This window comes from Carcharhinus amblyrhynchos, chromosome 3 (assembly GCF_965287045.1).
Source record: "Carcharhinus amblyrhynchos chromosome 3, sCarAmb.v2.hapA, whole genome shotgun sequence".
NCBI lineage: Eukaryota > Metazoa > Chordata > Chondrichthyes > Carcharhiniformes > Carcharhinidae > Carcharhinus > Carcharhinus amblyrhynchos.
Window position 1 is genome coordinate 27242234 of NC_137326.1, and position 16306 is coordinate 27258539.

The 16306-nt window shown below is 42.7% G+C and overlaps 1 protein-coding gene across 1 annotated transcript in view; it reads left to right on the forward strand.

Moving 5' to 3' along the window:
• il17rb (interleukin 17 receptor B) overlaps positions 1 to 15701 on the forward strand; it is a 32437-nt gene extending 16736 nt beyond the window's left edge. The window contains 4 exon segments of the mRNA XM_080186297.1: positions 2487 to 2561; positions 2689 to 2764; positions 13899 to 13986; positions 14458 to 15701. Coding sequence (XP_080042423.1) covers positions 2487 to 2561; positions 2689 to 2764; positions 13899 to 13986; positions 14458 to 15157 — 939 coding nt within the window. The 3' untranslated portion in view covers positions 15158 to 15701.
• The last annotated feature ends 605 nt before the right edge of the window (positions 15702 to 16306 follow it).

Consider the following 16306-nt stretch of genomic DNA (forward strand, 5'->3'; position numbering starts at 1 on the left):
AGACCAGTTTCAATGTCAAAATTAATCTAATGTGTTTATTTGTTTATAGAACCCAGTCTTTGACCCATCCTTGATTTTTCTTAAATAAAATCAGAAAATATGAAAATACTCAGCGGGTTCTGGCAGCATCTGAGGAAAGAGAAACCGAGATTAGAATGTTAGGGATTGTGAGCAATTTGCACTTCTCATCCTGAGAGTCAGTGCCTAACATGCAGGCGCCAACTCTTTGGTCAGAATTTTACCACCCCATCTGCCATGGGAATCAGAGCAGAGGGTCGGGAGTGGAGCATAGACAATGGAAAGGCCCATTGACCTTGGGCAGGATTTTACAGTTTCAGGACGAGCAAGATCATAAAATCTTGCCATTTAACACTCACTTGAGCGTTGATTAATAGTAGGCAGGACTTCTGTCCACCCTTTGAAGGAAGTCCTGCCCCATGACACCTGTAGGCCAATCTTCAGCCCGGCTAGGCACAGCACTGTAGTGGCCAGAAGCGACATTGCCGCACTCTGCCTGGGTCTAAAGTCTTGGGACTGTTCTTGAGGTTAATCATAAACATAGAAAATAGGTGCAGGAGTAATCCTTTTGGTCCCTTAAGCCTGCTCTACCATGGCTAGTTATTCAATTCTATAACATGTTCCCGCTTTTGCCCCATGTCATAGAATCATAGAATTCTTACAGCGCAGAAGGAGACCATTTGGCCCATCGAGTCTGCACCGGTCACAATCCCACCCAGGCCCTATCCTAGCTAGTCTCCTTAACAGGAAGGGGCAATTTAGCATGGCCAATCCACCTAACCCACACATCTTTGCACTGTGGATGAAAACCGGAGCACCCAGAGGAAACGCACGCCAACACAGGGAGAATGTGCAAATGCCACACAGACAGTGACACAAGTTGGGATCTTCTGATTTCTTTAGCTCCAAGAGCAATACCTAACACCTTCTTGAAAACATTGCCATGTTTTGGTCTCAACTGCTTTCTATGATAGAAAATTCCACAGGCTCACCACTCTCCTGGAGTCCTGGGAGCCAGAGGGTAGAGGGTGCCTGGTGTACGGGTGGGTGTTTGGAAAGAGAGATTGTGGCATTGAGGGGTAGACCAGCGGTGGAAAGGATCCTGGATCTCCAACATCCTGGGATGGAAAGCACCGAACTCAGGAAGTAAAGAGTAAAGTGCCCCAATGTCCTGATCAAGATAGGAAAAGTCCAAATGTCAGTTTCCAACCCACCCCACACCAACTCCCATCAGTCTAGAAAATGATGTGGGGGTGGCTAGAAAAGGTGCTTAAGTGGTCATTAAAAGTGGCCACTTAACTGATTTAATAAGTGAATGGGCAGTGGCTTTTACGCCCAAAGTCCTGCTTGCCAAACTGTGAGATTGTGTCTGGGTTTGGGTGGGCGGGTTCCTGGGGAGGAAGAGTTCGGTCCATTCAATTTTATGCTCCTTCCTCCTAGCCTCAAACCCTCCTTGGGGGTCACTGTTACAGAGTTACTGTTTCAGGTTGATCTTTCATCGCAGCTGGGAAAAGTTTGAAATATAATGGGGTTTGAGCAGGAGTGGGAATGAAGGGCAAAATGAAGGTCTGTGAACAGGGTGGAAGACTGGGAAGATTAAATAACAGAAGGGAAGGAGAGGGTGCAGAATGCAGTGTTACAGTCATAAAGATCAACTTAACATTAGGTAGAGAAGAAGCTGTTCTTGAGCATAAAATATAGAATTAGAGGGCATGCTGGGCCTAGCTTGCAAGAAGTTGCCTCACTCTGGAACCATCATGGATTGAAAAATAAGAGAAAAATCAAAACAAGGAACTAAAAGGAAACAGAATGGGGTAGGGGATGTGGGTGATGGTGGGGTGGGGCGTGGATGCGCACTGTGAGGTGGGTGCAGGAATTGCATTCTGAAATTGTTGAACTCTCTTGCCGGAATTTTGCTGGCATGCCCGCCCGAGGCTCGTATGATCTCATCCGAGGCCAAAGGAGAATGCCTTCTGCAAGCTGGGACAGGCATGCTGGTAAAGTTCTGGCCTCTGTCTGGGAGGCTGTAAAGTGCCTAATCAAAAGATTTAGGTGCTCCTCCCCAAGTATGTATTGTACTTTGCTGGAGCTGTGCAGTAGCCCGTGTATTTGACTTGTATTGGTTCCAACCCCCACTGCTGATTTCTGCTTTTTCATTATCTCAATGCAAAACATGCCTTCTTTTTTTTTTGCAGCTGCTATGTGTTGATGCAATAGGTGGCATTAATGGCTGAGTAAGAATACCTTGGCTGTCTTGTCTGTGTAGATTTCAAACATTTAATTTACTTTCCCTGTAAATGATAGCAATCACACTCAGCAGCAGATTCATTAGAGATATGCAAACAAGCACTGAAGTAATGCAGACAAAAGGCCAACAAAGAAAACGTTTAAAGCATTATATCATGTCACAGTTGGAGTTGTGAATTGTAACATATTGTTTATTAACCAAAATCATTTATTTCATCCAGTCAAACGGATCAAGAATATCTATAACGTTTGTGCGGAATGATCAACTGGACCTTTCTGTAAAGTATTGTGTAGTCGTAAGTAATTCTTATCAACATACATTTTTTTCTTGAAGATCATAATTTGGAATTCTAATTAGACCAAAGCATTTTTTTTAATAAGTAAATATTGAATGTAAAACTGAAAAATATCTATTGATTTTAGCTACAACCATATTTCCCTGAATGTCGTCATGACTGTCTGAGACATGAAAAAGTGCTCAACTGCTCCAAGAAAATTAGTAAGTTTTTTTTACTGTAATCTTTATTGACAGTTTGCTTTTAGGTCCGGCAATTTTACATTCCATTCAATGACCTCACTTATATCTTCTTATCAGTAAATCAACAGAAGAAACTCGGGATGATTTTAAGACGTGGGTTGATGGGTTTTTGATAAGAGAGGGGATTAAGGGTTATGGGGAGAGGGCGGGAATGTGGAACTGAGCCACGACAGATCAGCCATGATCTTATTGAATGGCAGGGCAGGCTCGAAGGGCTAGTTGGCCTACTCCTGCTCCTATTTCTTATGTTCTTATGTTATGATTTTGGTTATTGCTCACCCTTCTCTTGTGGATTTGCAGAATTCAGAATAAATTAGCCCACCTTTATAATGGATTCGAAAGTTAAAGTTTATTTATTAGTGGCAGAAGTAGGCTTCCATTAACACTGCAATGAGGCCACTGTGAAAATCTCTTAGTTGCCTGCTCAGAAACACTGAGGAGGGAATTCAGCATGTCAATGCACCTAACCAGCATGTCTTCCAGACTGTGGGAGGAAACTGGAGCACCTGAAGGAAATCCACGCAGATGCTGGGAGAATGTGCAGACTCTGCACAAAAGTGACCCAAGCTGGGAATCAAACCCAGGTCCCTGGCACTGTGAGGCAGCAGTGCGAACGACTGTGATTTTTGTCATTTTTTAAAAAGTGAGGTGCAACCACTAGCAGGATCATTTTCAATGTCCTCTGCATACATTTGCAAATCCAATACAGTTTCCTTGCTGGAATCTAATAACAGGAGTAGACCATTCAGCACCTAAGCTTCTAATCCTTCATTCAGTTAAATCATGGCTTATTGGAAGCTCAATTCTTAGCAACTCTTCTTTGATTTATTTTCATATGCATACCTAACAAAATGAAATCATTCTCATTTGAAAATTTCAACTGGGGGGCTTTTGGAGTGCTGCTCCTTCATCAGGTGAGTCAACCACTCGCCTGATGAAGCAACAGCATTCCAAAAGCTTGTGAAACCAAATAAACTTGTTGGACTTTAACCTGGTGTTGTGAGACTTTTACTACATCAGAAGTGTTAAGGTGTTTTAAAGATTCGAGCATCAGGTGAAGCTAATGATTTCACACTGCTATAATGCAGTCGCAATACGAGTGGTATTCTCCACTAACAGGATGTTGTAGTCAAGCCAAAAATACATTATGCCTGTCACAGAAATGAGGAAAGTGATATACAAATTTCAATGTGATGCCAGTATGTATGATGTATATTCCAAAGATTGATTGTATCAAACAGCATGTCCCTTCAGCTGTTTGCAATAGGCAAAGCACTGACTATACTCAATTAACCCATGTCTGCAAAATTCAGAACATTGTGTCCAACATTAGAAATGATTCTGTGATTGGACAACACTTACTAAACAATCCTAATTGTTCTAAAAATAACACTGACACCCACTTTAATATGTTTAATTGGGCTTGCTGTGTGACTCATGTGCTGGAAGCTTCAGATATTCACATACAGGCCCTATCCACACATCGCATCATTTCCAAATAAACAAAAGCTTGGGGGACAGCCATTCCCTGGTTCATTCCCCATGACAATGCTGTGCCTGCTTGGACTTGGCCTGCCTGGTTTGAATTTGAACAAAAACTCGGTAATTGAGCAATCAGAATCTACTTGCCAACCAATCAGCACCCTCTTCTTGTGCAGTATACTTTTTGTTCCCTTTTAAGATTTGGTATTCCTGCAAATTGATCCTAGTCAGTGCAAGATGAAAAACTCGGACAGCATGTCACTTTTCTCAGCAATATATCCAAATGTGGAAACAAAGCAAGAACGTTGACTGGGAATTTCCTTTATAGTGGATCCCACTCTACTGTTGTATCTTCAACAGAATGCTGGAAACCCTATATCCTGTGTAGAAGGGGTTTCCGTTGTGTTCCAATGAAGCGACAATGGCTGAGCAGCATCATCCATGAGGAGTTTGCAGCCGTTGGGACAATTATTGAATCAATGTCCATTTTGCAATTCCAGAATTCAATTAATTTTTTTAAATACTAATGCATTAACTATGGCTTTCAACACTAATTGATGTATCTTATTTCAAGGCAGTGAGAAAGAAAGAATTGGTGAAGAGAATAGATTCACTGCAAGGACATTGTACAATAGTAAGTATAAGACTGAGACAAATGGTGACCACCTGAAAGAGATTGTGGAAATGAAAAAAAATCAGATGCTGTGCTTTTCAATTCTTAAGCTAGTTAATAAAAATATGGGGCAAAATGTTGCACTCTATTCAAGTCTGGTTCTGGGGTGAGGAGAGGGGGAACATGTAAAATTGCATGGACAGGATTACCCCTGGGATTTCACCTGCCATGGCCCAGATGCAATTTTAGGGTTTTGGGTGGGACCAGGACCACCCACTCTTCCAACTTTTAAAAGGTCCTCATGGCCACTTAAGGACATTTGTCAACTTGGCCTCAAGTTTTAGGCTGATGGAAGTGGATGTGAGTAGGGCAGGAAACAAAATAAAATTTCTCCATCTGAGACAAGGGAGTGGATGCACCTCAATCTGAAGGCACCTTGGAGCTCCAGCAGCTCTGTGGAAATCGCAAGCTTATGACACCATTACTATGTGAGAAGTTGGGGTGGGCAGGGGTGGGTCTAAACACACAAATCAAAGCTGAAACTTCATCACATTTACTGGCCAGTGGAATGGTACACATATTCAATTTTTTTTGCCTCTTGTGAAGTTAGTTGAGATTAGGTTTCAACATGTTGATACCTCTCAGCATACGGCTGATTGGGGAACAGGTCGCAACACGACTATGCCTGATCCTGATTCCATCCACAAACGCAAAGTCCCAGTGACATCAGTTGGTGAGATTGTATATAGTAGTGGTTCACTTCCTAGTCAGAAGCATGGAGACAGTGGGGCCAAAAAATTTGACCACCATGTGCTAACTTGGCACAATGCTCAGTCAGTCAAAGTATTAGATATTCTCTTTGTGACTGAGTATTACATCAAGTGATGCTTCACACACTGAACCATCAGAGGAGCATGACACTCAGTTTATTGTGCTCATGGTTTTGTTTATGGTCAATAAGGCTGCTTGGACTCATGGTAAACTGGATATTCTAGTAAAGTCACCATAGTCCCAGATGACCGTAGGCTTCTCTCCCCTTTGACGAGGAGAGCTGACCGGTGATTTAACCTGAGGATCACCAGCGCCTCAGGTGAGGGGCAAAGTTGAGAAAGTGGGGCCTTCATGAATAACCTCAGCTGGTACAGGAATTGAATCTAAGCTGTTGGTGTTGCTCTGCAACAGGAACCAGTCTCCAACCAACTGAGCTAAACCAACCCCCAAGCACTGATAGAATATCATCTATTAAATTTAGTCAGGTGCAAACAAGCTAAGAAATATAGAACCAGGAAGTGGAAAATAATGTTAAAATGTCAATTGTTTAAGATGTAACAAACTTCCTCATTAGTATGGTGATTAGTATGTCTGCCTGTCACGCGGGAGATGGGTGTTCAATTCACCGATAGGGAATTAAGTGCAATTTTGGGCAGCTTAGTGGCACACTGGTTAGCATTGCTGCCTCACAGCTCCAGGACCTGGGTTCAATTACCAGCTTGGGTCACTGTGCAGGGTCGCCATACTCTCCCTGTGTCTGTATGCGTTTGCTCCAGTTTCCTCCCATAATCTAAAGATGTGCAGGTTAGATGCGTTGGCCATGCTAAATTGCCCCTTAGTGTCTCGGGATGTGTAGGTTAGAGGGATTAGCAGGGTAAATTTGGGGGGCTAGGGCCTCAGATGGGATTCTTGTCAGTCTGTCTCGATGGGCCAAATGGCCTCCTTCTGCACTGTAAGGATTCTATGTAGGTCAAACATTTAATCACTTATCTATTGCATCTTGCTGTATTATACTATTTTTCTCAAATTTTTGACTGTCTTGTTCTGGTTTTAAAAACCATCAGATCACTATCTGAAAATCTCCTACACATGGCCTACAATTCTGAAAGCTCTAATCAGCAAGTTCTCAGCACTGTATAACCTACAGTATTTACATTCCTCTAATTTTTACTTGGCACAGAAACAGATGACCCAAATAGTCTCCAGTTAAGAGGATGTCTTTTCATTTTGAAGTTTGAATAATATCTTTGTAGCTGTTGGGGCAAAAACCAAACTATTGATAAAGTTTAGCTGATTCTGCTCTTTGGTGATACTGGGCTGCATCTAACCAGAAATGATGGGGGCAATTCTCCCATCCCTGCTGAGCTAGTTTTTTTTAATGCAGCAGGCCGGGAGACACTAGAGGGAATCATTTCGCAGGCTCTCTGCTGGGCTCCCAGGTCTCCATGCTTTTCCCAGCGCCAGATTTCCAGCACCCTCAGTTCTGTGCCGCAAGTTGGCATAGAGCTGCGTAAGTTATTTAAATGCTCATCTGAATCTCTTTTAAATAGCACTAACAGGCCCAGGATTGAAGTCTCTGGGCCAGATAGCCTCTCCTCCCCACCAGGAGAATTTCATTCCAGCGGGGATTACGATAGCTCCCCACTTACGGGGAGCTGGCACTTAACTCCACTGGAGTGAAGGGGGAAAATTTGAGGCTCCCCAGAGGGTTGGGAGGTGGGGAGGAGTGCCCTGGGGATTAGCATCTTGGCAGTGCCAGCCTGAGGCCCCTGGCACTGCAAGTGACAAAGTGCCAATGCTCAGGGGCCACTGTGGCATTGCCCACGGGCATGGAGCAGTGTCAAGGTGGTGAGGCCTAACGAGGGTTCAGGCCTCTGGGGGTGAGGGTCCCCATTGCCACTCTGCAGTCAGGATCAGTGGGGGAGGGCAGGAGGCCTGCATTCTGGGCTGGCCATTTCGGTTGGGGGGGGGGGGGGTGCGTGGTGGTCAGCACTGCAGAGTTGGGTCAGGATTTTGGGAGTTAGCTGGGAAGTGGGGGGAGTTGAGGCTGGGTCCAGGCATGGTTTGGGGGGGGGGGGGCCAACGATCAGGCTGTGGGGGTTTGGGAGGACCGGCAATACAGGAATTGCAGGGCCGACCAGTGATTGGGAAGCTGGCAAACAGGGGTCACTGCGCATGCGCGATCTCAGTGCTGACTCGGCCCTCTCAGTGCTTTGCTGCCGACCTCCCTGGCAGGAATGGGCCCCACCCCCTGATTTTTAATGTGATTTACACAAGTGCACTCTGCAGTGTACAGAGTGTGGGAGATTCACTTTTAAACTCCTGCTGAAAAAAGTCAGTGTGATTTACTCCAGTTTTTTTTGGGAGAATCCTCCCTGACATGTTTTAACTTCTATCCCTGAAGTGAACTAATATAAAAAAAATCCTGTGGAGGATTCCAAGAAAAGATATTCAAGGTCTGAAAGCTGACAGGGTGATAGTAATGCATGATTGGTTGCCATGTGGGCAGCATGCCAACTTATTGTTATCTGTTCATTATAATGATTACACTCTGCAGCCAGCGCTAAGTCTGACGTGTGGCTGCAATCTGAGTAGGTGGTGCAAAGGCTTGAGATTAGCAAAAATTCCAGCTAGCCTGAGATGGGTAAAATGCTCCTTGAGAGTGCAGACTCAATGGGCTAAATGGCTGCCTTCTGCACTGTAGGAATTCTATGGATTCTAAGGCCTTTGTGCAGGAAGGGTTGGCAGGAGATATTAGGAGGCCTTAGAGATGAACTCTAAGAAGGCAATGGAAACAGTGTCCTAATTGCCATACTCAAGTGATTAAGGCTAATGAATACATCTTTAAAATATGTTATGTCCTACCAACTCCACGACTAACATTACACATGACTCAATGCACCACATCTCTGAACTATTAACAAGCTCTGTCAATCCCAACTCATACCTCATATTTATAGCTTTATCTCACTCACATTTAATACAGCTGCAAGCTTCACATACACTGCCAGCTTTTCAACACTCTCTCTCTCAACCTTTCCTGGTAGAATGTACGTCAGACTTCTGTCTGTTTTCTGTAGATAATTACTCCTGGTCACTAGTCTGCCGCCAAGAACTTATAGCTCGAACGGTATTACACCCCATCAAGCATAACCACACTCAGAAACTAAGGGGAAATTTGGCATGACCAATCCATTTAACTTGCACATCTTTTGGACAGTGGGAGAAAACCAGAAAACCCAGCAAGAACCCATGCTGATATGGGGAGAATGTACAAGCTCTGGAATTGAACCCAGGCCCCTGTTGGAGATGTGTTCCCCCCCCCCGCCCGTGGAGATGTTGTGCAGGGTGCAGCAAAACATGATGAATCACAACATCCACTCTAGAGAGTACAAAGAACAGTACAGTACAGGAACAGACCCTTCAACCCACCAAGCCTGTGCCGTTCACGTTGTCCTACCTAGACCAACTGCTTATATCCCTCTATTCCCTGCCTGTTTGTGTCTATCCAGTTTAGTTTTAAATGTGGCTAACATAACTGCCTCACCATCTCACTTGGCAGTACATTCCAGGCCCCCACAACCCTCTGTGGTTTTGTAAAAAAAAAACTTCCTCCGCATATCTCTACTGAACCTTTCTCCCCTTTACCTTGATCTTGTGCCCCCTTGTAATTGTCATTTCTGCCCTAGGGAAGAGCTTCCAACTGTTCACCTTATCTATGCCCTTCATAATTTTATAAATTTCTATCAGGATGCCCCCTCAGCCTCCATCTTTCCAGAGAGAACAATCCCAGTTTATTCAATCTCTCCTCCATAGCTAATGCCCTCCATACCAAGCAACATCCTGGTAAACCTCTTCTATACTCTCTCCTAAGCCACCACATCCTTCTGGTAGTGGTGACCAGAATTGGACACAGGATTCAAAATGTATCCTAACCAATGATTTACGTACTGGATTCCTCCAGAATGAGCAGTCAATACTTTGTAGGCTGGACCAATGACACTCTGAGGTACCACTGTTTTCACTATGTTTGCTGCCCACAAGTGCTTGGGTTGTGCACTAGAGCACATGTGTGCACATGTGTGGTGAATCCTGGTTGTCCAGTTTGACATGGTTAATAGAACTGCCTCCTGCCAGGATACTGGGTATTCACCTGCATGATGTTCTGAACATGGCCACCCATCAGCAGAACATTTAGAATGGTATATCTGCACATCTATATGTGGCTCTTAAAGACACATAGTGTGGCATGTATTGATCTCCTTCATATAGCATGGACAGAAAACTGGGACGTGTTACAGATGAGTGCAGTTGACATTGTCTACATGGACTTTAGCAAGGCCTTTGACAGTGTACCACATGGTAGGTTGTTGCATAAGGTTAAATCGCACGGGATACAGGGTGAGGTGGCCAATTGATACAAAATTGGCTTGATGACAGAAGATGGTTGTAAAGGGTTGTTTTTCAAACTGGAGACCTGTGACTAGCAGTGTGCATGATGTGGAGATACCAGCATTGGACTGGGGTAAACACAGTTTAAAAAGTCTGACAACACCAGGTTTAAGTCCAACTGATTTATTTGATTGTAAACTCTCAAGCTTTTGAGGTTAAACTCTTCTTCAGGTGAATTCACCATTCACCTGAAGAAGAGCTTAACCTCGCAAGCTTGTGAGTTTACAATCAAATAAATCGGTTGGACTTAAACCTGGTGTTGTCAGACTTTTTACTACCGGTGTGCCTCAGATTGGTGCTGGGTCCACTGTTATTTGTCATTTATATTAATGATTTGGATAAGAATTTAGGACGCATGGTTAGCAAATTTGCAGATAGTGCTAAGATTGGTGGCATTGTGGACAGTGAAGAAGGTTACCTGGAACTGCAACAGGATCTTGATCAATTGAGCTAGTGGGCTGATAAATGGCAGATGAGAGTTTAATTTAGATAAATGTGAGGTGATGTATTTTGGTAGATTGAACCAGGGCAGCATTTACTCAGTTAATGGTAGGGCACTGGGGAGAGTTATAGAACAAAGAGATCTAGTGGGTACAGGTTCATAGCTCCTTGAAAGTGGAGTTACAGGTGAAGGCACTCAGCATGCTTGGTTTCATTGCCAGAACATTGAATACAGGAGTTGGGAGTCTTGTTGAAGTTGTACAAGACATTGGTAAGGCCACGCTTGGAATAATTTGTACAGTTTTGGTCACCCTATTGTGGAAAATATATCATTAAACTAGAAAAAGTGCAGAAAAGATTTACTAGGATGCTACCAGGGCTTGAAGGTGTATTGTAAGGAGAGGCTAGATAGACTGGGATTTTTTTCCCTGGAAAGAAGGAGGCTTTCGGGTGATCTTATAGTGGTCTGGAAAATAATGAGACATAAATAAGATCTTTCTCCAAAGGTAGAGGAGTCTAAAACTAGATGGCGTAGGTTTAAAGTGAGAGGGGGGAGATACAAAGAGGTGCGGGGGCAATTTTTTCAGAGGGTGCTGAGCGTCTAGAATGAGTTACCAGAAATGGTGGTAGAGGTGGGTACAATTGTCTTTAAAAAAACATTTAGATAGTTGCATGGGTAAGATTGGTATAGAGGGATATGGGCCAAACATGGGCAATTGGGAAAAGCTTAGTGGTAAAAATTGGACGGCATGGACAAGTTGGGCTGAAGAGCCTATTTCCATGCTGTAAACCTTTATAACTCAATGTCCCCTGGCCTCACCTTAAAGGATCCTAATGTGGAAAAGTTCATGGCCGCAGTTAACTTCACAGCCACTGGAAGTGATGTCCTCACCACGTCCTGAAGCTGTGAAGTCTGCCTGCAAGAGCTGACAGATTTTAGTGATCGCCTTTGTAAAATGTATTGTCACACACTGGATGGAATCATGTGCCTTCTGAGGCAAGTTTGATGGCTAGGGTGATTTAATTGGGTAGTTGGGTGGCAGATGGGGACCCTGCTGCCTTTCTGTCCGCACCCTATGTACTAATTAATGTCCAATTAAGGGCTTCCTGCTGCTGCTGATATACCCAGTGGTGGGCAGGGGGCTCATCATGCAGAGAGCATGATGAACAACACTGCTATGTTTGCTTGCAGGCTTCCAGTGAGTGTGTCTTTCAAAGTGCCTCATTGAGGGCCTGGCACTGGGGAAACATAAAAACATAGAAGCTAGGAGCCGGAGTAGGCCCTTTGAGCCTGCTTCACCATTAAAGTTGATCATGGCTGATCATCAAATTCAATATCCAGATCCTGCCTTCCCCTAAAGGAAGACGGGGATCTATTGACAGCCACATCCCTGCACTATACCCTCTGTCCTGCATTCACCTTACCTGAATCCCCCTCCCAGCTATCACTCAACTGTGCCTGGGTCTTTACTCGATCCAAGGCCTTGAGTGGTTATAGTACCAATGGTCACCACCAACTCCCTGATGGCACTGCTACATTACTGTCAACCTGGGTAGGATTTCTGCCCTGGAGTCCTTGAGCCGTGAGAAAGGCCTGTTTCTGACCTGGTAAGTGCATGATTGGCACACGATGCAGTCAGCCTTCTCAGAGGCTCCAAGTGGTGGTCAAGACCCCCATTACTCCCTTATTGTTCTGCCCACTATTACTCGCTGAGGCTGAGATTTGCTTGATTGCTCCCTAAAAGATTCTGGATGGATAAAACGCCTTTCACCGTCCCTCCTCCCTCACTGAGCAGCTTGTCCTCTTCTCTGTTGTTTCAGTTTGATCTCTCATCCTGCAGGCCAAGGGGAATGGTAACTACAGCAGTGAAGACTTGGAAACAAGTGGTCTGACCAGAATAGTTGTAATCAGAACCACCAGTTTAAATAGGATATATCACCATTCGGTCCAACCAACATTTATGCACCACTGGACATCCTTCCATCTGTCCTGATCTAAATCTGTCATTGTCTTATCCCTCATTGCCTGTTTAGCTCCCTATAAGTGAATCCAGATTAATTATTCCAGTGGTTCTTATGGTAGTAAGTTCCACATTCTCACCACTCTTTGGACAAATAAGTTTCTGAATTCCCTATTGGATGGCCAGGTAACTATCTTATGTTGATGTCCTCAGGTTGTGCTGTTCACAAAGAAAACATTCTATCTGCATCCAAATGCTGCAGAGCTGAATTTTTCAGCCAATATATTTTGGATAGCCAGCCTGGAATACAGCAAACATAAATAGCTACGGACAGAAATTCAGGTTGAATAGTTGATGAGGCTGAATCGGCTTTTGGCTGGATAAATATTTTATTTATAGCTCTAAATGTGGCTTAGTGGTTAGCATTGCTGCCTCACAGTGCCGGGGTCCCAGGTTCAATTCTAGCCTCGGGTCACTGTCTCTGTGTGAAGTGTGCATGTTCTCCCTATGTCTGTGTGGGTTTCCTCCGGGTACTTCGGTTTCCTCCCATAATCCAAAGATGTGCGGCTTAGGTTGATTGACCATGCTAAACTGCCCCTTAGTGTTGGGGGACGAGCAGAGTAAATATGTGGGGTTACAGGGATAGGGCTTGGGCGACATTGATGTCGATGTGGGCTCGATGGGCTGAATGGCCTCCTGTGCTGTAGGGATTCTATCAACTCATGGTATAGCACTTGAATTGATTCCAAAAGTTCAACTAGTTAGAGATATCTCTTGATTTACATAATGCAGTAATTTTGCAGCATTCTGTGTGGCATTTGACTAGTTAAAACATTGGTTAAAGTAGGGCTGTGTTCTGTTGCCTATAATCCCATTAGTTGAGTTTCTGTGCCAAGAATGCAGCCACACAATGAAATAGCAATAGAAATTGTTTTGTCAAAGTACAGCAACTTTCTCCAGGTAGCATTTTACCTTCTCATAAATTTGGTATGAATTGTTGTAAGAGCAGACCAATATTTAAAAATAGCAAAAAATTAAAAGTAAAATTTATTTGTCACAAGTAAGGCTTACATTAATACCACAATGAAGTTATTATGAAAATCCCCTAGTTGCCACACACTGGTGCCTGTTTGGGTACACTGAGGGAGAATTTAGCATGGCCAATGCACCAAACCAGCATGCCTTTCAGACTGAAAGGAAACTGGAGCACCTGGAGGAAACCCACGCAGACACGGGGTGAATGTGCAAACTCCTCACATAGTGACCCAAACTGGAATTGAACCCATGTCTCTGGTGCTGTGAGGCAGTAGTACTAACCAGTGGGTCACCCAAATGTGCATTTGCTTTGTATAAAAATGTTTTTCTTTCTATATAGGACACGGACAGATGATCTTTGGTTTCACTGTACTCAGTGTGCTCCTATTTGCTTTGGGAGCTGGGCTGTTTGTTTGTTTACTGGGTAAGTCATTTGCGTTCTCTTAAATGAAACTAAGCAATGTTTTTGTGAGTTTGTTTGGGGATGTAGAGTTGAAACATGACTCCAGAAATGAAAGTTGGTGCACATGCTGGAGCTTTTCTCAGGTTGACATTGTCATTTCAAAGCAATTCATATTACAATTTACATAATCCCAAAGTCTGGCATCAGTAAAGCATTATTTTGTAGTAATTACTGTCAGAAAATCCAATCTCTGACAGAAAATCCAAGTGCCTGGAAGGCATCCTAGTTCATCCCTTCCCTCGTAATAACTTTATCATCAAACCAAAACCTTGATATAGAATAATTATTATAGTTTGGACTTGGTTTTTAGTTGAAATGCTTGGATCCATGTATAATTTTGATGCTGAACTGGATGAAATGCTACTCAATTTGTGAATTGCATCTACATTTCTAAATCCAATTAAAACTTCAAAGGGGGACTTTTTTTAACAGGCAGAGCCAATAGAAGAATCTTATTCAACAATGATGCACAACTACTGCAACCAGTTAAAGTCTTGATTGTTTACTCTATGGATAGTACAGTCTTCCAAAATGTTGTCCTGAATTTTGCTGAATTACTTCAGAGTTCCAATGGCATCCAGGTAATCATTGACATGTGGCAAAAGCGAAACATTGCTGAAATGGGGCCTGCCCAATGGCTTGCCTCCCAGAAGGAGACTGCAGATAAGGTCATTATTGTATGTTCCAAAGGTGCCAAAATGAAGTGGGATGCCATTTGTCACAAAACAAACTTGAATCAAAAAATGAATAGTTCAGAGGACATGTATTCTACTGCCTTAAATATGTTTTGTAATGATTTGCAAATTGCTTCACATCTGCATAAGTATAGCATTGTCCACTTTGATGAAATAAGTTCAGCAAAAGATATTCCTAGTATTTTCAGATCATGTGTGAAGTACTGCCTGGGGAAAGACATCAATAAATTTTACAAAGACCTATATGGTGTCTCTCAGAATACAAGTGGTAAACATGCTATTCGGATGCCTTATCACAATTATAAAATTCAATATAATCACAGGATGAAATTTGCAATTTTGGAATTAAAGCATTGGCAAAACACTAATCCAATTTGAAGTGCATTTGAGATTACACTAGAAGAGTTAAGAGTCCCTATAAGCAAAAAAATCTTCAAATAAATTGATACAGAATGCTTTGCTCCTGAACTCTATCTACAGACCCGAGTCTGCAGTATCTTGGCCTGTACTGAGGTTACCAATCTTAATCACTTGACTGTGACTTCAATGTCCTTTGTAGGGAGGGGAAAACTGTCCAGACAAACCGCTGTCAATCGAGCAGCTCATGCTGGAATTATATGTGTATGAATACCAAAAGATCAGATTTTAGGTCAAATATTCTGCAGGCATTTACTGCTTGGACTGTTTCTGCTCTCAAAGGACAACTCCAGAGTCTGCATTCACATAATTGAAATCCCACAACCCTGTTAGCATTCCAGTAGCTTGCGTCTTTTCTATCTTCCCTAAGGCCCTGACATCCTTCCTGAAGTGTTGAGCTCAGAATTGAATACATCCAGTTGAGGCCTAACCAATGTTATAATAGTTTAACATGACTTCTTAGCTTTTGTACATTATTAGTAAAGCCAAGGATTCTATAAGCATTTTTAATGGCTTTTACAATGCGTCTGGTCACTGTAAATATTTGTGAGTGTGTGTGGTTTCAGAGTTCCTTTACCCCCTTTTAAAATTGTACCATTTTGCTTATTTTACTATTAAGAGTGCCATGGTGTATATTGAAATACATGTTCTGAAATTATCATATTCTGTATGTAAAATAAAAGCAATAAATGCAATTATATGCAATAAAAATAGAAGTATTTGTGATGTTGTAGTCTTTTTTCTATTTTGATTCTTTTTGTTTGTTTCCTTAAATATTGACTTTTGCATGAACTTCCAAAGGATAAGACAGAGTTTGCACACAAATTTTCCCATAGCTGAAAACATATCTGAACTGCTCACTCACTGTCTCTCCAGACTCGAGGTGGAAAGTCCACTTTCATCTATACTAAATAAAAATAATCCAAAAGCAGGTATCTGTTAACATAAACCATTGAGTTATTTATTCAGATATTATTAAATATTTACAAAAATAAAACGTTTGTATTGCTCTCCTTGCTACTTGCACACATTTGGACCATGCCAAGCATCCAACAGGTAATGTATAAAATAATTTTAGCTGTTCATAAATTGCATAATTATACTCAATACACTAAAATAAATTCGGATCTGGATTTTCACCATGATGGGCAATGAAAAATGGTTGACAAGCAT